Source organism: Salmo salar, chromosome 13 (assembly GCF_965601325.2).
Source record: "Salmo salar chromosome 13, fSalSal1, whole genome shotgun sequence".
NCBI classification, from domain to species: Eukaryota; Metazoa; Chordata; class Actinopteri; order Salmoniformes; family Salmonidae; genus Salmo; species Salmo salar.
Genome location: NC_138303.1, coordinates 101,685,068 through 101,706,364, shown reverse-complemented (window position 1 = coordinate 101,706,364; position 21,297 = coordinate 101,685,068). Strand labels below are relative to the sequence as shown.

At 40.4% G+C, this 21,297-nt stretch overlaps 2 protein-coding genes and 1 long non-coding RNA gene across 4 annotated transcripts in view; 1 reads left to right on the top strand and 2 right to left on the bottom strand.

Moving 5' to 3' along the window:
* Window positions 1–98: 98 nt before the first annotated feature.
* spina (spindlin a) lies at window positions 99–17,431 on the bottom strand. 2 transcript variants are annotated; one of them, XM_014138728.3, is made up of 7 exons: window positions 17,299–17,431; window positions 10,925–11,066; window positions 10,612–10,730; window positions 9,874–9,919; window positions 7,767–8,029; window positions 5,212–5,445; window positions 99–3,663 (listed from the first exon to the last, which is right to left on the bottom strand). In XM_014138728.3, the coding sequence occupies exons 3-7, from the start codon at window positions 10,664–10,666 to the stop codon at window positions 3,464–3,466; spliced, it is 798 nt and encodes a 265-aa protein (XP_013994203.1). In that variant the 5' UTR covers window positions 10,667–10,730; window positions 10,925–11,066; window positions 17,299–17,431; the 3' UTR covers window positions 99–3,463. The 2 variants fall into 2 exon arrangements, with proteins under 2 accessions (XP_013994203.1, XP_013994204.1); XM_014138729.3 differs by having other exon boundaries at window positions 10,612–10,701.
* The window catches only part of LOC145860087 (uncharacterized), a 12,998-nt gene continuing 8,243 nt past the window's right edge, over window positions 16,543–21,297 (top strand). Inside the window, exon 1 of the long non-coding RNA XR_014380206.1 lies at window positions 16,543–17,061. This is a non-coding gene — a long non-coding RNA (uncharacterized LOC145860087). The remainder of the gene's footprint in view (window positions 17,062–21,297) is intronic.
* The window catches only part of zmp:0000001301 (uncharacterized), an 18,636-nt gene continuing 14,971 nt past the window's right edge, over window positions 17,633–21,297 (bottom strand). Inside the window, exon 19 of the mRNA XM_014138727.3 lies at window positions 17,633–18,418. Within this exon, the coding sequence (XP_013994202.1) occupies window positions 18,314–18,418 (105 nt within the window). The 3' untranslated portion in view covers window positions 17,633–18,313. The remainder of the gene's footprint in view (window positions 18,419–21,297) is intronic.

The following is a 21,297-nucleotide window of genomic DNA, read 5'->3' as shown; positions in this document are numbered from 1 at the left end:
TACATTTGATTGAGGGGAGTGATCTTCTGTACGAGAAATACCTATGTCTGGCATCTTTAAAAGCAGAAAAACCATAAGGAAAGAAACCACCACACAACCTCACATTACGTTTTATTTTTTCAAATGTTATAAGGATACTTACATAACAATTATAAAAAGTACAGATTTAAGTAACATGTTTTTAAATGCTTTACACCCCTAAAGAAAATCAAATCACCTCTATACATTGTTCAGAGTAATAACAAATTACCAGTTCAAATAGAAGCCATTGAAGTTGACGCCAACAAACATGAAGAATCAACTATACACTATTTTACAAGTTAGGAAAGAGCAACATCATCTAAAAGGGACCATATACAGTAAATCATAGTTTTCAATCTTATTTTAAACTGATTTAAGAGTAACTTTGAGAAATGAAAACCCGAATGATATTTTCTCTTTAAAGTGTCTATGTACATTGTTTAATCTTCTGATATGTAACTAAGATGTGCTACCTACCTTGCACACCCATGCATATACTTACACCCCATACATATATCTATATACATACACATACACACACGTATATGTATATATATATACACACATATATATATACATACATACACACATATACATATCTACATATATATCTATATATATATATATGCTGTATAAACATCCCCCTACCAATTTTATAAGGCCTTTTTCTTTGAGTTCATGTTTTCCTTGTGGCACTCAAAAGAGATACATATAAAAAATATTTACGGACAACATCGGTATTGTATGTGAAAGATATGATCCCTCAAATGCTGTGTAACACTGGCATCATGTGGCCGTTCTATTGGCCCCTCATACAACCCCAGTGAGTTTCATCCTATAGCAGAGCAGAGTCAAAAATGTAATACAAAAAACAACTTTGCTTTTCTTTAGAAATGCAAAACAGGAAAATAAAAAAGGGAGTGTCACAACAGGTAACACAATGAAGATAACCTGCTAAATGACTTAAATGTAAATGTAAATAACCTCATAGAAAAAGTTAAAAACGACAGATGCATGTGTGTATCTCACACTAACTTCCACTTACAGTTCTACTGTTTCCGCTACTCATGCAAAAATAATGGACTATTTTCATATTCTTTTTTTATTTATTTTATCCCAAAATGAACCAACATCAAACACAGTGTGAAATGCCAATCCATCAAACACTTTAAATTATTTTCCTGAAGGTGACATCTTGCATAAAACACAAGTCAGTTTGCGGTTTGGAATACAACAGGATACTAAGATACTTGTGTTTATCTTCTTAGATACAGAGAGGTTTATACGGTACCTTTTGGGGTCTTCAAATTATGAGCCTCATTATAACCGATACACATAATCTCCCAGGTTTTCATTTCTAAAGCTACCATTCAGCCATACAGTCATCAAAGAAAGAAAAAGTTATAAAATGTAAAAAAAAAAAAAAAAAAAAACGAATGGGCTTTATATGTCTCTGCAGGCACTTCAGCTGAAGATGGAGTGGTTTATCTAATCGCAAATCAGTCACAACACAGCACATCTGTTCTGTTACTACACAGGCTAATGAAAATATCAGTACTATACTACCTCTTCAGAGACTGGGTATAAACACTGCTAAAGGTCAAGAAGGGCATGGAGAAAGAGTAGTAAGGCAGAGGAGTGTAGAGGGGGGGGTTACAGTCACATGAACACTAAACGTTACTACAGTAATGAACAACATCTGTATGTCAGAGGTTCTAGAGTGTTTCTCTGACAACTATTGTAACATTCCAAAGGGGCCTACTAGGGGCATCTGGTGAATGTTGTTTTGTTACACACCCGCCCACACACAGAGAAAGCCAGAAACTGCTATTACATTTTAACTACATTATTATAGGCTTTAAATAATGGCGGGAAACAGCTCATCTCAACAAAATAAGGCAAATAAAAATCTAATTGAGGCTAGTAACCTTTCCTTGAGTACAATATTACATGCACTCTATAAAGTGGGTGTTGCATTTAAAGTTTTGAATACTTGTTGTGAATTAACAGTTGTGTGAAGATTTTAGAAACACTTTAGTATTGTTGTAATGGTACTGCTGAATTTAGAACACTTTTGAAGAGCTGGTGTGGAGTTTTAGTTCCCAAATACTTTGCAGTGCTTTCACCATACTGTCTTTATTTTTTTAAAGGCATGATAAAACAGTTTACTAAAAGGTTACTATGCCAATTAAACAGAAAGTCTGTTTAACACAAATACAGAGATGAAGATGTCTCTAAATAACGTATAACAATGAAAGTAAAAAATAAACAAAAATACAAACTATGCTTGATCCCCCCCCAAAAAAGGTAAACATATGACTACAGGAACGATAATAACCAACATAAGTATTATCTGAATAATTAAAATAATTATTGCTGTTATTATGATTGGATAATGAATGATAAGGGTCGAGGGCTTTGGCAAGGCCTAATGAACAAACTGAGTCTCAGGACTACAGATTAACGTTCTCACTGGTCAACCATTCTGAATAGTGTTTGTTGAGATGATCAACATATAATTATTATTAAAGGCAAAACTTATAAAGACAACTGCGTAAATGTTTTCTGAGTAGATTCTTTGAAATTAGTGCGTACGATAAAACTGCAAATATCGGCATCAGTATTTAACTATCATTATATATGAATATACATGAACAAGTTCTTGGGGGAAAAAACGAAGAAACATTTCAATTACAACAATGGTCATGTCCCTCACAAAACTTCAACAAATGCCTTTGCTCACTGCATATGTTGTCGTGTATCTTTTAACATTACAAACAAACAAATATAATCATAGTCAAGGATTGAACAATTCTCTGAGATGGAAACTAACCCATATAGTAATTCACTTTAAAAGGTCGCACTTAATATGCAGTGTTCAAATAACGCTGATATCTTTTTCCCGTCCCTCCCCTTACAAAGGGATCTATGTAACAAATCCTTAAGATCTTTACTCTGATAGGGGATAGCCAGTTGCAATAGTCTTCTCAGCCAACAAGTGGCCAATAACTCAGTTGCACAGTGACCCCTCCCCCCTTCTCTCTCTTCTGACTAGATTCAAGAACACTAGATGCTTTAGTAGCAATCCAAAGGCTTCGGTGAAATATCCAATCTAGCTGTCCGTCTGTCGCATCTCAAAGAAGCTGTTGCACGAAACGCTCGAGATATATTTAAGAAAAGTTGGTGGATAAGGTAAGGTTCCATGTGGTGATGATGACCATCGTCTTTCCTGCATCCATCATTAACTCCCCAGACAGACCTCCTGTCCTCTAGGCCCAGCGACCTTTTCACACTACCGTGCCGACCTGAACCAAACTGTACCACCTCTAACATATTTTCGCATAGTCTTTTCAGCTATGGTGGATGTACGTGTAACCAGGCCAGCCCAGTACAGCTCGATTCGGCTCAGTAGTGTGAAAAGGCCAAAGGGTAAAAGGTCGCCTTAGGAGGTCTTGACAAGGTCGTAGACGTAGATGTGGAAGTCGTCATCGAACTTGATGAAGTAGACTGAGGGTTTGGCATCCACCTGGTGGATAACCATGCCAGTTCGTTTGGAGCCGTCCTCTTTAGCGTACTCCACCTGTTTCCCCACCAGACTGTCCACTACCTCCCCTGGCTCCCGCTCTGCAGGCGGAGTGTCATCTGGGAGAGAAGAAAACACATAAGCTTACCAATTAATTTATTTGCCTTTATTTAAGGTTAGTCCAATTGAGATCAAATCAACAGGCAGAGACAACACAGAAACAGGTTTATTGTGGCCTGTCAATGTCAGGTTAAATGAATCCCTAGACTAGCAGAAGAACTGGTGGACCTTTATACTTTGTTCCCCATAGGAATAAAGAGGACTATGTAAAGTAAGTTTACCATAACAATGATGATAGCTTTAATCATTAAGGGAGAACATCAAAGAGTAGGCTATTGTCCTTATTAAGAGAAGCCAGACCATCCGGAGAGAATTGGACCTGCAAACTTCCCACCTGTCCCTAACAGGACCCCTTAATTTCTTTGAAAGTCAATACCATACGCGATTTGGATCCGAGGTGTACCAAATCCGACCCGAAACATGTCATAGATGAGAGAGGCCCGGGTCCAAGTACAATTGGGTCTGTATCGGACCAAAATGGATCCGAAAGATAAGAAAATGCTGCTTTATTGCCGCGCAGCCAGCGAAATTGTTTTGACATGTCTGGCAGTGAAGTTTCACATGTGAATTTTCTGTTGTATCTAAAATAATGGATTTGTCTGCTCTACAGCTTAGTATTTTCATAATGGCATCACTATAGGTAGATGGAGAATGTTATGAGGTTCTCTGAAATGTTTTCTTTATTTCCATTGAAGGAGAATATTTTAATGTGATGTTAGCCTGTCAGTCTGAGAGCAGCACATAATTCTACCTAATATTCTGTATTATTTTACTGTGTGTATTGTGCAACATCAACATTTTGCCTATTTAACTGATTTGTTAAAAATTTACTTAGACTCAATGCTTTGACCAGCAGCAAGCTTCAAATTAAAAATCAATTTGAATAGGCTACGGAAAGATGGAGGCTATAAAATGGAGTCTCTAATCTGCATTTCCAGATGATTTTCACATTGGGATGAGGTATTTGGTATTTTATTAGGATCCCCATTAGCTGTTGCAAAAGCAGCAGCTACTCTTCCTGGGGTCCAACTGTTAAGTATTTTAAACATTTTCACATTGGGATTAGGGGGTCTACACTGCTTAGAATTTTATACATTTTCAGAATTTGGTTTTCGGTCTACACTGCTTAGTATTTTAAACATTTTCACATTGGGATTTGGTCTACACTACTTAGTATTTTAAACATTTTCACATTGGGATTTGGTCTACACTACTTAGTATTTTAAACATTTTCACATTGGGATTTGGTCTACACTGCTTAGTATTTTAAACATTTTCACATTGGGATTTGGTCTACACTACTTAGTATTTTAAACATTTTCACATTGGGATTTGGTCTACACTACTTAGTATTTCAAACATTTTCACATTGGGATTTGGTCTACACTACTTAGTATTTTGTTATAAGAACACTATAGTTGGATGGAGAGATCTGTTTACCTCTCAGATTTTAGTATTACCCTACCTGCATAACATATTATAAGCTTTGTAATAAGATAGAGTCTCATACATGCTGTCGGCTTTAACCAAAGTTTTACCGTACTCACTGGAGTCAGGCATGATCCTCAGGTCTCCCTCCTTGTAGTCGTCTAGGAGCTGGTACATGTACAGAACGGGGTCTTTCTCGTAGGTGATGAAAAACCAGGTGTTCATGATGGGGGCTCGGGCCAGAACCATGCCCCTCCACTCGTCTTTAGTCCCGTCCTCCGTTTCAAACATATGCTCTACAGCCTTCCCTATCATCGTGTCGGCCAGGTTGACGTCGCTGCTGCGCGTGGAGGCTATAACAGGTCAACAAAAATATGGGACAGGGAGAGTATATGGTTGGTAAGTGATGCCAACGATCACTTCAATTACAATTCATATTTCTAGCTCGGACAAATCTTAGAGACATTCACCTATGAACATAGAAGACCATCACAGCACAAAAAGAAGCTTGTCTATGATAGAGGTTTATCCGCATTGTGTGATCACTAGTCAGTAAATCAATATGTTGAGATAACGTTGACGCTGTATATACAGTGCATTTGGAAAGTATTCAGAGCCCTTGAGTTTTTCCAAATTTTGTTAAGTTAAAGCCTTATTCTAAAATTTATGAAAATATTTTTTTTCATCAATCTACACACAATAACCCAAAATGAGAAAGCGTAAAAAATAACTTATTTACATAAGTATTCAGAACCTTTGCTATGAGACCCGACATTGAGCTCAGGTGCATCCTGTTTCCATTGATCATCCCTGAGATGTTTCTACAACTGGATTGGGTACACCTGTAGTAAATTCAATTGATTACACATGATTTGGAAAGGCACACACCTTTCTATATAAAGGTACCACAGTTGACAGTGCACGTCAGAGCAAAAACCAAGCCATAAGGTTGAAGGAATTGTCCGTAGAGCTCCGAGACAGGACTGTGTCGAGGTACAGATCTGGGGAAGGGTACCAAAACATTTCTGCAGAGTTGAAAGTCCCCAAGAACACAGTGACCTTAATCATTCTTAAATGGAAGAAGTTTGGAACCACCAAGATTCTTCCTAGAGCTGGCCACCCGGCCAAACTTTGCAATCAGGGGAGAAGGGCCTTGGTCAGGGAGGTGACCAAGAACCCAATGGTCACTCTCACAGAGCTACAAAGTTCCTCTGTGGAGATGGGATAATCTTCCAGAAGGACAACCATCTCTGCAGCACTACACCAATCAGGCCTTTATGGTAGAGTAGCCAGACGAAAGCCACTCCTCAGTAAAATGCACATGACAGTCCGCTTGGAGTTTGCCAAAATGCACTTAAAGGACTCTCATACAAGATTCTCTGGTCTGATGAAACCAAGATTGGTTTGATTTGGCCTGAATGCCACGTCTGGAGGAAACCTGGCACAATCCATACAGTGAAGCGTGGTGGTGGCAGCATCATGCTGTGTAGATGTTTTTCAGCGCCAGGGACTGGGAGACTAGTCAGGATCGAGGGAAAGATGAACGGAGCAAAGTACAGAGAGACTCTTGATGAAAACCTGCCCCAGAGTGCTCAGGACCTAAGACTGGGGCGAAGGTTCACCTTCCAACAGGACAAAGACCCTAAGCATACAGCCAAGACAATGCAGGAGTGGCTTCGGGACAAGTCTCTGAATGTCCTTGAGTGGCCCAGCCAGAGCCCAGAGAGACCTGAAAATAGCTGTGCAGCGACGCTCCCCATCCAACCTGACAGAGCTTCATAGGTTCTGCAGAGAAGAATGGGTGAAACTCCCAAAATACAGGTGTGCCAAGCTTGTAGCATCATACCCAAGAAGACTCAAATCAAATCAAATTGTATTGGTCACATACACATGGTTAGTCGATGTTAATGCGAGTGTAGCGAAATGCTTGAGGCTCGAGGCTGTAATCGCTGCCAAAGGAGCTTCAACAAAGTACTAAGTAAAGGGTCTGAATACTTATGTAAATGTGATACATCAAATGTTAGTTTTTTTTACAAATTTGCAAAAATATCTAAAAACCTGTTTTTGCTTTGTCATTGATGAGAGAAAAACATGTAATCAATTTTAGAATAAGGCTGTAATTATACAAAATGTGTAAAAAGTCAAAGGGTCTGAATACTGTCCGAATGCACAATACACCAAGGCCATACCTGTCACGTCCTGACCAGTAATAGGGGTTATTTGTTATTATAGTTTGGTCAGGACGTGGCAGGGGGTGTTTGTTTCATGTGGTTTGGGCTATGTATTTAGGTAGAGGGGTATTTGTTTTATATGGTTCGGGGTGTGTGTGTGTATGTAGAGGGGTGTTGGATTTATGTGTTCCGGGGTTTTTGGTTTATGTTCTTGTTTTGTATTCTAGGGTTTCTATGTTGTGTATTTCTTTGTTGGCCTGGTGTGGCTCTCAATCAGGAACAGCTGTACATCGTTGTTTCTGATTGAGAGTCATACTTAGGGAGCCTGTTTTCCACCTGTCCCTTTGTGGGAGATTGGTTTTGCACTGCTGTGTATAGCCTGCGAAACTGTTGTACTGTCGTTCTTTGTTTATTGTTTTTTCGTGTTCAACTATAAATAAAATAATGATGAGCACGCAACCCGCTGCGCCTTGGTCTTTACCCTACGACACCCGTGACAATACCTTGACGGTCAGGGAGCACCTCAAGTCCCTGCACCCTCTCATCTTTATGTAGCTCCAGGCCGTAGACACAGTCGAAGCCGTCGTACTTGATGAGGTAAAGCGAGGGGTTGACGGGCACCTGGTCCAGCACCATGCCTTTCCACAGCGACTGAGACGCAGTGCTCCCCTCCTTCCAGATGTGCTGGATACGACAGCCCACCATGTTTCGGCGCGGCGCAGACGACGACACCGCCTTGTTGGGGCCCATGCTGTTCTTGTGTTTCCTGTACGGTTCAGATTGCAGCCAATGAGAAGAGAGGGATTCGGGAAACAAATGTCCACATAGCCAATGAAAAGGGGGAAAACCTTTGATAACTGGCTGTCAGTCCTTCACAGTACAGTAGCTTCTAGATAAGTCTGGTATTACAGTATATCAAATGGAATAAAATACACTATATAAACAAAAGTATGTGGACACTCCTTCAAATTAGTGGATTCGACCATTTCAGCCACACCCGTTGCTGTATAAAAACGAGCACACAGCCATGCAATCTCCATATGGAAACATTGGCAGTAGAATGGCCTAACTGAAGAGCTCAGTGACTTTCAACGTGGCACCGTCATCGGATACCACCTTTCCAACAAGTCAGTTCAACACATTTCTTCCCTGCTAGAGCTGCCCTGGTCAACTGTAAGTGCTGTTATTGTGAAGTGGAAACGTCTAGGAGCAACAATGGCTCAGACGCGAAGTGGTAGGCCACACAAGCTCACAGAATGGGACCACCGAGTGCTGAAGCACGTAACGCATAAAGAAGGAACGCATAAAGAAGGTCTGTCCTCGGTTGCAACACTCAGTACCGAGTTCCAAACTGCCTCTGGAAGCAACTTCAGCACAAGAACTGTTCGTCTGGAGCTTCATGAAATGGATTTCCATGGCCAAGCAGCTGCACACAAGCCTAAGATCACCATGCGCAATGTCAAGCGTCAGCTGAAGTGGTATAAAGCTTGCCGGAATTGGACTCTGGAGCAGTAGAAACGTGTTCTCTGGAGTGATGAATCATGCTTCACCATCTGGTAGTCCGACGGACGAATCTGGGTTTGGCGAATGCCAGGAGAACCCTACCTGCCTGAATGCATAGTGCAAACTGTAAAGTTTGGTGGAGAAGGAATATTGGTCTTAGTCTAGGCCCCTTAGAGTTCTAGTGAAGGAAAATCTTAACACAACAGCATACAATGACACTGTAGACGATTCTGTGCTTCCAACTTAGTGGCAACAGTTAGGTGAGGCCCTTTCCTGTTTCAGCATGACAATGCCCCTGTGCACAAAGTGAGGTCCATACAGAAATGGTTTGTCGAGATCGGTGTGGAAGAACTTGACTGGCCTGCACAAAGCCCTGACCTCAACCCCATCGAACACCTTTGGGATGAATTGGAATGCCGACTGCGAACCTGGCCTAATCACCCAACATCAGTGCCCAACCTCACTAATGCTTGTGGCTGAATGGAAGCAAGTCGCCGCAGCAATGTTCCGACATCTAGTAGAAAGCTTTCTCAGAAGAGTGGTGGCTGTTATAGCAGCAAAGGGGATATCAACTCCATATTAATGCCCATGACTTTGGAATGAGATGTTCAACAGGCACGTGTCCACATACTTTTGGTCATGTGGTGTATGTAGGCCAAAGCAATGTATTACAGACAAGATCTGCTTTCTTTCCTTCCCTTGACCTGTCTACAGGAGTCCCTTAAAGATTGTGTTCTTTCAAGTGTGAATATAGCCCTGACCATGGTAGTCTACCTACACAGCTGATACTAACCCTGACCATGGTAGTGTCCCTACACAGCTGCTACTAACCCTGTATTAACTTCAGCAGGCCACTTAAGACCAGTATCTGATATCAGGTATTCAGCATGGCACTACTAGACTTAATCATTTACTTATCTTAGCAAGCACAACTGATGTTCCCTACCTGGGAAAACTAAGCAGACAGCAGATGGTTTTAGCCTAGCCTGAAACCAGCTTTAATGTAATACAACTACACGACATGTACACATTTAGAACAGTTGAATGCCTACATTGGCACAATCACAAAGCTAAGGTAAGTGCAGTGCATAAGGATTCCTGGCTTACTTGTGGGAGTCCTTTTTCTTCATGTTTGAAGAAACACCCGTGTGCCCTTAGATAAAAACAAAAAAAACATCACAAATGTTCTTCTAGTGCAAATGACTGTAGTGAATGTATTGAGTAGCTACTCAACTCTTATCAGTAGGCTAAATGTACCGGATTATATGCGTCACCTGAAAATAACAAGAGCAACCAACAAAGGCTGTCCCCCCCCAAATGGCAGCCTATTCCCTATAGGCCAATTAGAGCACTACGTTTGACTAGAGCCTCTAAAGGCCCTGGTCCAAAGAAGTGCACTATAAAAGGAAACAAAAGTTGTGCACTATAAAGGGAATAGGTGTCCTCCAGGTGTTTCCAACATCACCAGGCAAGCTCTATCCTGGAACCAGCAAGCCAAAAGGAAAAGAGGAGGCCCTCACCAAGAGAATCGGCACGGGGTTGAACGAGCTGGAGAGGATCGTCGATGGCCTATGAGCCCAAAGGAGCGATGGGACTAATTAAGTAAGCAAGTGAGTAATAAAGGGAAAAGGGTGCCATTTGGAATGCCGACAACACATCTATAAAGAGCGCAAATGGGATTTGTACCACAAATGCTCAAATGTCAGCATCTGGAAACAGTGCCAGGGAAACTAAACCAAAGCATGGATTGCTGTCATTCATCGTCCATAGACTGCTTACAGGGTATGGAAAACAATATGTCATTTTCAAATGTAGGTGTACTATCCCTTTAAAAGCCAAACTAACCTGCATCGGCTCTGGATCTCTGGCCGGGCGCACTCTTCCCGAATGGGGTCTTCATTCATCAGGGTATAGAGGAGCAGTCTAGCTGCCAGACTAGGGTGAAAATATCTATGGTACCAGGTCTGGGGTGTAAAAATGCCAACGTAATGAAAACATTAATGATTTATGTTATAGCCCAGAGAGATGGACGATAGCCAGGGAATACATCTGAATAGAAGAGTCAGAGGAAGGTAACAAGTCAGAAAGTGAAAATCTATATATGGCAACCAATTCAGAAAATGGAAACAGGCAGGGAGGGAAAAAAGAAAGTGTCTACCCAGTGCAGGCAGATAACGGGGATAAGGACGGATTATCTTTGATATCCAATCCAAATTGTCCACGGTTGGTTGAGGACTGACTTCGGGGCAGGCCAATGTTTCTGTTCAGGGATGATGATCACATCAGGACTCTGGGTAGACCTGCAAACCAAAAGAAATGCTGATATACATGTGAAGATATTCAGTCACTTTAAAGTCGAATTTTGCGCTTAATCTAAAAAAAGAGGAAAGCTTTGTGTTTGTTTACCTAGCCTATTTCACACCAAAGCAGGCTCCCCAAACATTTGGGCTAAAACATCAAGATGGAAAAAATTATGAACCCCTTCCATCCCACTTGTGTGGGAATGTCAGGATTAAACTAGTCCTGTCCTGTTAGTTCTACTCATAGAATTAGAATGATTCATGAATCAACATGAGAATCAAATCAGCAGCATGACTATCCGGGCTGATTCCTGTAAAACCGCTCACAACACAAACCTTTTCACAAACCACCAGATCAATAATGCCACATCTGCCATCTGTTTATAGTGGACACTGAGGGCTGTTATACTTACTCCTGGAATAAAAAGCACGCTCAATGGAGGATCTCCGTCTAAAAGCGTTATTTTTTTTGTCTAAGAAATGGAATAGGTCTACAGTAGGTTTAATCTGTAGCATGAACAGCACCATCTAGCGGTCAGAACCTGGTAATATCAGGACGTAGGATGGGACATAAACCTAACAGCTTCAATTAATAATCTCTCTGAACAGGGGAATAAAACAATACCAAATTCACTGAGCATACATTACATAGGATGAAGAAACAATTCTGAGCTGCAGCTCCATACTACTTGTCAGACAGAGAACTGATACTGTATACTCGTTGTTGGGGAGGAAACAATTTGCAGAAACAATTTGGGAACAATCTGAGATGGTGGGTTTCGAAGCCCTCTTTCTTGTGCTTTTTGAGGTGGAACGACCCAGTAGCCAAGCTGATCTTTCTCGTTCCTCCACATTATTTAAGTGAAAGACAGAAAATGTGTGGCATTTATGGCAGTTGGGCATGTTGAGCGTGCTCTGCGAATGTTTTTACTGACAATAACCAAAATACAAAGAACTCAAGTACTAATCTTTCTGGTTCCTCTCCTATGCTGGATGAAATGCAGGCAATACTGTACAGTGCCTTCAGAACATATTCATACCCCTTGACTTATTTCACATTTTGTTGTGTTACAGCCTGAATTCTAAATGGTTGAAATATATAATGACAAAGTGAAAACATGTTTTTAGAAATTGTATGCATTGAAAAATAAAACACAGAAATATCTCACTCCAAAGAGTCAATACTTTGTAGAATCACCTTTGGCAGCGATTACAGCTGTTAGTCTTTCTGGGTAAGTCTGGATTGTGCAACATTTGTCCATTATTCAATTAAAAATTCTTCAAGCTCTGCCAAATTCGATGTTGATCATTGCTAGACAACCATTATCAGGTCTTGCCATAGATTGTCAAGTAGATTTAAGTCAAAACTGTAACTCTGCCACTCAGAAACATTCACTGTCTTATTAGTAAACAACTCCAGTGTTAATTTAGCCTTCTGTTTTATGTTATTTTCGTGCTGAAAGGTGAATTCCTCTTCAGGGGTCTGGTGGAAAGCAGACTGAACCAGATTTTCCTCTAGGATTTTGCCTGTGCTAAGCTCCAATCCATGTATTGTTTTATCCTGAAATACTCCCCAGTACTTAATGACTACATGCATACCCATAACATGATGCAGCCACCACTATGCTTGAAAATATGGAGAGTGGTACTCAGTAATGTGTTGTATTTGGCTTTGCCCCAATCATAACACTTTGTATTCAGGACATCAAGTTAATTGCATTGCTACATTTTTTTTCAGTATTACTTTAGTGACTTGTTGCAAGCAGTATGCTGTTGTCTTTGCCTAACAATGTTTGTACCATGTTTGTGCTGCTTCCATGTGTTGCTACCGTGTTATTGTCATGTGTTGCTACTGTGTTATTGTCATGTGTTGCTACCATGTTATTGTCATGTTGTGTTTCTGCCATGTTGTGTTATCATGTTAGGACTCTCTTTATGTTGTGGGTGGTGTCTCTCGTCGTGATGTGTGCTTCGTCCTATTTTTTATTATCCCAGTCCCCATCCCTGCAGGAGGCCATTTGCCCTTTTGGTTGGGGATCATTGTAAATAAGAATTTGTTCTAAATTGACTTGCCTAGTAAAATAAAGGTTTAAATATATACACACACACATATACACATACATACACATACTACCGGTCAAAGGTTTTAGAGCACCTACTTATTTTTACTATTTTCTACATTGTAGAATAATAGTGAAGACATTAAAACTATGAAATAACACATATGGAATCATGTAGTAACCAAAAAAGTGTTAAACAAAATCTAAATATATTTTATATTTGAGATTTTTCAAATAGCCACCCTTTGCCTTGATGACAGCTTTGCACACTCTTGGCATTCTCTCAACCAGCTTCGCCTGGAATGATTTTCCAACAGTCTTGAAGGAGTTCCCACATATGCTGAACACTTGTTGGCTGCTTTTCCTTCACTCTGCGGTCTGACTCATCCCAAACCATCTCAATTTGGTTGAGGACGGGGGATTGTGGAGGCCAGGTCATCTGATGCAGCACTCAATCACTCTGCTTGGTAAAATAGCCCCTACAAAGCCTAGAGGTGTGTTCGGTCATTGTCCTGTTGAAAAACAAATGATAGTCCCACTAAATCCAAACCAGGCGTACCGCTGCAGAATGCTGTGGTAGCCATGCTGGTTAAGTGTGCCTTGAATTCTAAATAAATCACTGACAGTGTCACCAGTAAAGCACCCCCACACCATCACACCTCCTCCTCCATGCTTCATGGTGGGAAATACACATGCAGAGATCATCCGTTCACCCACACCACATCTGATAAGACATGGCGGTTGGAACCAAAAATCTCCAATTTGAAATCCAGACCAAAGGACAACATTTCCACCGGTCTAAGGTCCATTGCTCGTGTTTCTTGGCCCAAGCAAGTCTCTTCTTATTATTGGTGTACTTTCATAGTGGTTTCTTTCCAGCAATTCGACCATGAAGGCCTGATTCACACAGTCTCCTCTGAACAGTTGATGTTGAGAAGTGTCTTACTTGAACTCTGTGAAGCATTTATTTGGACTGCAATTTCTGAGGCTGGTAACTCCAATGAACATATCCTCTGCAGCAGAGGTAACTCTGGGTCTTCCATTCCTGTGGCAGTCCTCATTCCTGTGACGGTTTCATCATTTAGCGCTTGATGGTTTTTGCGACTGCACTTGAAGAAGTTCTTCAAAGTTCTTCACATTTTTCATATTGACTGACCTTCATGTCTTATTTGAGCTGTTCTTGCAATAATATGGACTTTTACCAAATAGGGCCATCTTCTGTATACCCCACCTACCTTGTCACAACAAAAATGATTGGCTCATTAACACATTAAGGAAAGAAATTCCATAAATTAACTTTTAAGGCACATCTGTTAATTGAAATGCATTCCAGGAGACTACCTAATGAAGTTGGTTGAGAGAATGACAAGAGTGTGCAAAGCTGTCATCAGGGCAAAGGGTGGCTATTTGAAAAATATCAAATACAATGTATATTTTGATTTGTTTAATACTTTTTTGGTTATTACATGATTCCATGTGTTATTTCATAGATTTTATGTCTTCACTATTATTCTACAATGTAGAAAACAGTAAAAAATAAAAAATAAACCTTGAATGAGTAGGTGTTCTAAAACATTTGGCCAGTAGTGTATATATATAAAAATACAGGCTTCCTTCAGGTTCCCCTCAGTCAATTAGGTAAGTATTGTGGAGTAACTACAATGTTGTTGATCCATCCTCAGTTCTCTTGATCACAGCCATTTAACTCCAACTGTTTTAAAGTCCACATTGGCCTCATGGTGAAATCCCTGAGCAGTTTTCTTCCTCTCCAGCAACTTAGTTATGAAGGATGCCTGTAACTTTGGAGTGACTGGGTGTATTGAAACACCATCCAAAGTGTAATTAATAACATCACCATGCTCAAAGGGATATTCAATGTCTGTTTCTTTTTTTACCCATCTACCAATAGGTGACCTTCTTTGTGAGGCATTGAAAAACCTTCCTGGTCTTTGTGGTTGAATCTGTGATTGAAATTCACTGCTCGACTGAGGTACCAGATAATTGTATGTGTGGGGTAGAGATGAGGTAGTCATTCAAAATTCATGTTAAACACTATTATTGCAAATTATTATGTGACTTGTTAAGCACATTTTTACTCCTGAACTTATTTAGGCTTGCCATAATAAAGGGGTTGAATACTTATTGACTCAAGACATTTCAGCTTTTCAGCTTTTTTATTAATTAGTAAAAAATAATAAAAACATAAATTCCACTTTGACATTATGGGGTATTGTGTGTAGGCCAGTGATGAAAAAAACTAAATTTAATCCATTTTAAATTCAGGCTGTAAGAACATTTTGAAAAAATTAAGGGGTGCGAAGACTTTCTGAAGGAACTGTATATGGCATTTCTGCATGTAATCTCCGGGAAACCAAAAAAAGACTCCCGACTTGCCCAACGGCAACTGACTTTCAGACCTTAACCTCCTCCCCGAGTAGTTTCAAAAACCTGACTCAAGGCAATAGTGAATTTAAGTTTCAATCACGTGAAACCACATTGTCATAATTCATGTTTGATTAGACTAAGGCAGAATGAATGGCCTCATGCCAACTGTCATCCATTTGTGCAGATATTTTCCAAACACGGAATATTAGCCTAATCAACTTGTAATGCATCTACTTCAGGGGTCTTCAATCTTTTCTTGCCCAGGGACCTCCACCCAGGCAAACCAGCGAACCAGGGACCCCCGTTATGTTAGCAATTTTTTTTGGTACATCTTGTCTTATCATTGGGTGAATGGCAAGGAGTAGTAATCAACATTTTAAAATGAATAGATGTTAGATCGTTTTTTTTTATTATGTTGACCTCCCCACATTATTATTGGAAGAAGTGTAAACTCTAACATAGCCCATAAGATAGAAAGGTAACTCCAAACACATTTTCACTAATAGCAGCTGTTCAGCTGGTTAAACAAAGGTTAGCCATGTTTTGGTCAAGAAATCTTACTTTCTGCGGCTGATACTTGTGGGTGCTTTTTCAAAGTCTATGTCAGATACTCCAGTGAGTGTAATTGACTCCAATGAGTGTAATTTGCTCAATATTAGGAGTTGAGAAATAAAGTTGACATCATAAAAACATGTGTATGCCCCTCTTCTCTACTGTAGGTATGCAATTCAAAATTGGTTTATTCTGTTGTTGCTAGTGATATTCAAATATATATATATATATATCATTCCTTTTTTGAATATTTTCGCCGACCTCTAGGGGGCTGTGCCGTTCACCCCCAGTTGAATACCTCTGGTCTACTTTCTCCTTTGTAAATGCTCAACAGACTGGCATCAAATATAGGATACAAATGAACACATATGATAAATAGCTGTCAGAGTCCCCGCCCCCACCACACTTGACACTGAATTAATAGTCTGTCGGGCAGATGAGTTGATCGTGATTCATGACATTGTGCAGTCAATGTGACCTTTGCTTTGGTTGCTAGATAGGAAGCTTGGGACTGTGTCCACAGACTGAGGAACTCGGCACAATGCCGCAAGATCATTTAACAGTTGTTAGGTTGGACAGATTATGTTACAACAAACGGAAATCCTTGGTAGCTAGCTAGTTACATTGAAGTACAAAAAGTTACCACAGTTTATACGCTAGTAAATGTATCAGTTTAGTTAGCTATGTAAATACAATAATTTGTTGTATTGCACATTTAGCTACAACACTGTTTTCAACTTGTCTTTGGCTGGGCAATCTAACGTTAGTCTTTGAAGCAGTCTAGCCAAATCTGTTGGTGAAACAGATTTTCCTTTACATTTGCTAGCTGGCTAACAAACAAACCAAACGAACTAGATAGCTACCTAGCTAGTTAACTTCGTAACCAGTTCTTCTGAATCAAGTGATTGCTTCATCGATTGAAGACATCCCAACAAAATGTCTTGCAATGTAAGATAAATGCCGTCTGCAACCAGCACCGTACATTAGCTACACTAGTGGTAAGTGTCAGCCATATTTACTATCCCCGCAGAGAAACGGTGCAGTCAAACCAACAGGGACCATACTCTGGCTGACAAGAAACACATTTTCAAATGTAGACAAATGCCTCAAACCAGTCTCCTTTCCACCCCAGTTTTGAAGAGTCATGTTACGCCCGCGCATAGAGACCGTTTTAATTAATGTTTGTGGCTGGCTTCCTGTGTGAGAATAGCTGTTTGTGTTTCGGAATATCTTACCCGCTTTATTGTGAAATTATAGCAAGATATTTTCCTATCCCGCTTTCTCCCCTGTGCCTCAGTCAGTATCCGTTTGATGGCAACCCTGACTACTGCCAAAAACCATCCCCTCCCCTTCCTCTGCCAAAAAGTGTTACAGCACGATAAATAATTGGTGCAATAAATTCTGTCTTCCTGCAAAATAGTGAGTCATTTTGCTTTTCCCGAACCGACAGCTCTGCGCCTGCGCATTTGTTTGACTGCGACACAGAATTAAGAATTATAATACTTTATTCATTTAATAGGATCTCTATGCTGCGACAGGGCTGGTAACAATTTGAGGACAAGAGGAAAGCTCTTTGAGTAAATTATTTAATTGACAACCAATTCTTATGCAAAGCATTTTTTTATATTATTTTTTTTGGTTTTCATTTGTGAGTTATCTATTCCCATACAGTTTGCCTAAGAAAATATATTGTTTGCCCACATTTAGAATATAACATTCCGTCAGTTATTTTAAAGTATGTTGATAAAAGTGTAAGCCTTCAGTGTAGGATTATTTGAAAGATGAGGGAACAGAAAGTTGTTTTATGCAGATATGACAAGATATGCCAAATAATCAAAAAAAAATGTATGAACATGATTAGCCTACATCAATCTACAACTCAATTAATTATTCTCCTTTACAACATTTTGCTTAGACCTTATCATGACCAATTTGGATATGTCCTAGGAATTTTTAGCAACTATTCCTGAGGTTTAAACAAATGCCTTGAGTGGTGTTTGTTCTTTTGACACATGTCAAAATTATCCCCCTGTCTCGCTAAAGATATTATGACTATCTGGCAAAAGACAACAAAAGTTAATCTTAGCTATGCACAAAATGCTAACTATTCAAACACACCCACCAGTGGAAAAACACAAATGAATGTCACATTTCCTTTTTTTCAAACGCTTTTGAGTTGGTCATCCTTGGGAAAGTAAGCCACACCCACAAACTCGGCACGTCCAAGTTGGTTGCCATGGTTACGTGTCTTTACATGCCTTTAAACTGTTGCATGATGGATAGGAGGTGTTCGCTGCGTTTCTGGATGTTTCCCTGCTCCTCTTTCAGTCTCCCCTGCTCGTGCACAATCTCCTCCTTGGAAGAGAGAGGGAAAATGTATGAAAAAGGCATAAAGATCCTATTAAATTACTAGACCCTCACATTAGGAAGGATCGGCCGCCTATGGCGGCAGATTGACGAGGACGGCATTTTCGGAGCTAAACTGTCCAAGACGCACATCCAATAACACATGAGACCTAAAATAATTCTGCCCAAAAATAATTAGCAATTTTCTCAACCAGTGTCATATTAGCTTTTTAGGTGAGCGCTGATGCCACCCTGTAATAAGCAGTGCCCACTTTGTCAAAGGCAGGGACAGCAAAATATTTTTCTTGTCCATTCCCAGCACGCGCGATCCACCAATGTTCCGATGCAGGTTTCTCCAATCAAATAGCCAGTGGTGGAAAAGGTACTCAATGTCATACTTGAGTAAAAGTAAAGATACCTTCTTAATAAAAATGACTCAAGTAAAAGTGAAAGTCGCTCAGTAAAATACTACTTGAGTAAAAGTCTAATAGTATTTGGTTTTAAATATATTTAAGTATCAAAAGTAAATGGAATTGCTAAAATGTACTTAAGTATCACAAGTAAAAGTAAAAGCATAAACCATTTCAAATTGCTTATATTAAGCAAACAGATGGCACAATTTTATTTTTTCTATTTATTGGCGGGAAGCCAGTGGTACACTCCAACATTTTACAAAGTATTTGTGTTTAGTGAGTCCACCAGATTAGAGGCAGTAGGGATGAACAGGGATGTTCTCTTGATAAGTGTGTGAATTGGACCATTTTCCTGTCAAAATGTAACAACTACTTTTGGGTGTCAGGGAAAATGTATGGAGTAAAAAGTGCATTCTTTTCTTTAGGAATGTAGTGAAGTAAAAATATAAGTAAAGTACAGATACCCCAAAAAACTACTTAAGCAGTACTTTAAAGTATTTTTACTTAAGTACTTTACACCACTGCAAATAGCCTATCCCAAATGGCGATTAATCAAATAAAAAATGTGCTGTCATGTTAATAAACAACATATCCTAAAAACGGTACAGGTCAAAGTGAAATGGACAATATGGAATGGACAATCACAACCATTGTCCAGGAGTTTCATCCCATTATTATGATCAGTGGTTTCAAGTTTGTATCCATACATTTTTTTCCAAGCTGATCCTAGCTAAAAAAAATATATTTCTGCATTTCCCACTGTGTAAACACATTGCAAATAGGCTCACGATAACTCCTGATAAAGTTGGGTAGCTGATATTCAGAGCTTGAATAGCCAAATAAAGCCAATGCAACTGCCTGTTTTACAAACAGTGGGCCTACCACATGGATGGGCATTCATACAATTCCAATGCAGGCCGACATGATAGGCTACACCCCAGTAAGCACGAGCCGACGCGGATGCCCTTTGGACATATAACTTTTGGTGCCGTTCAGAACGGTCTTGATTTCCACATCTATAGACAGTTTTTTTTCCCATATTTTGTTGGTGTTACAAGGTGGAATTAAAATTGATTTGCTGTTTTTTGTCAACCATCTACACAAAATAATCTGTAACGTCAAAGTGGAAGAAAAATTCTACATTTTGTAAAAATGTATGAAAAATAAAACATATCTTGATTACATAAGTATTCAACCCACTGAGTCAATACATGTTCTAATCACATTTGGCAGCGATTACAGCTGTGAGTCTTTCAGGGTAAATCTCTACGGGCTTTGCACACCTGGATTGTACAATATTTGCACATGATTCTTTTCCATTTCTTGAAGCTCTGTCAAGTTGGTTGGTGATCATTGCTAGACAGCCATTTTAAAGTCTTGCTATAGATTTTCAAGCCGATTTAAGTCAAAACTGGAATTAGGCCACTCTGGAACATTCAATGTCGTGTTGGTAAGTAACTCCAGTGTATATTTGGCCTTGTATTTTAGGTTATTGTCCTGCTGAAAGGTGAATTTGTCTCAGTGTCTGTTGGAAAGAAAACTGAACCAAGTTTTCCTCTAGGATTTTGCCTGTGCTTAGCTCTGTTCCATTTATCTCCCCCAAAACTCCCCAGTCCTGTCACGGTTGTCATAGGAAGACGACCAAAGTGCAGCGTGTGTGTCGTTCCACATTTTATATATACTGTGAAACTATGCAATACATAAATATACTGAATGAAAAAACAACAAACTATGACGCAGAGATGAACACATACACAACTCAAAAATTAATCACCCACAAAACCCAGGTGGAGAAACCCCTACTTAAGTATGATCTCCAATTAGAGACAACGAGGAGCAGCTGCCTCTAATTGGAGATCATCCCAAACAAAACCCCAACATAGAAATACAAAACTAGAACCCAAACATAGAAATAGAAAACATAGAAAAATCCCCCTGTCACGCCCTGACCTACTCTACCATAGAAAATAACATCTTTCTGTGGTCAGGACGTGACAGTACCCCCCCAAAGGTACGGACTCCGACCGCACCTAGACAAAACAACAACAACCCCCCCCCCCCCCCCCAAAAAAAAAGGGAGGGCAGGGTGGGTAACTTGTCTATGGCGGCTCTGGTGCAGTACCCAGAACCCTATTATCCAGCGGATCCTCCCACAGAGGAGGCGGCTCCGGTTCGGGGTGTAACCCCCGCTCCGCCTGCTGATCCCTCTGCTTCAGTACCACCAGACCGTGGCTCGTCATCGGAGGAACCGGACTGTAGATCATCACCGGAGGCTCTGTACTGCAGACCGCCGCCGGAGGTTCCGGGCTGCAGGCCGCCGCCGGAGGTTCCGGGCTGCAGGCCGCCGCCGGAGGTTCCGGGCTGCAGGCCGTCGCCGAAGACTCCGGGCTGCAGGCCGTGGCCGAAGACTCCGGGCTGCAGGCCGTGGCCGAAGACTCCGGGCTGCAGGCCGTGGCCGAAGACTCCGGGCTGCAG

Bases quoted from the DNA above. Each gene is read 5' to 3' on its own strand.
- spina (XM_014138728.3), bottom strand. From the start codon at position 10,666: ATGAAGACCCCATTCGGGAAGAGTGCGCCCGGCCAGAGATCCAGAGCC. The intron at 9,920-10,611 runs GTTAGTTTGGCT...TTTTTATCTAAG, and splicing joins GAGATCCAGAGCCGATGCAG to GGCACACGGGTGTTTCTTCA. The intron at 8,030-9,873 runs GTAAGCCAGGAA...TGAACCGTACAG, and splicing joins AAGAAAAAGGACTCCCACAA to GAAACACAAGAACAGCATGG.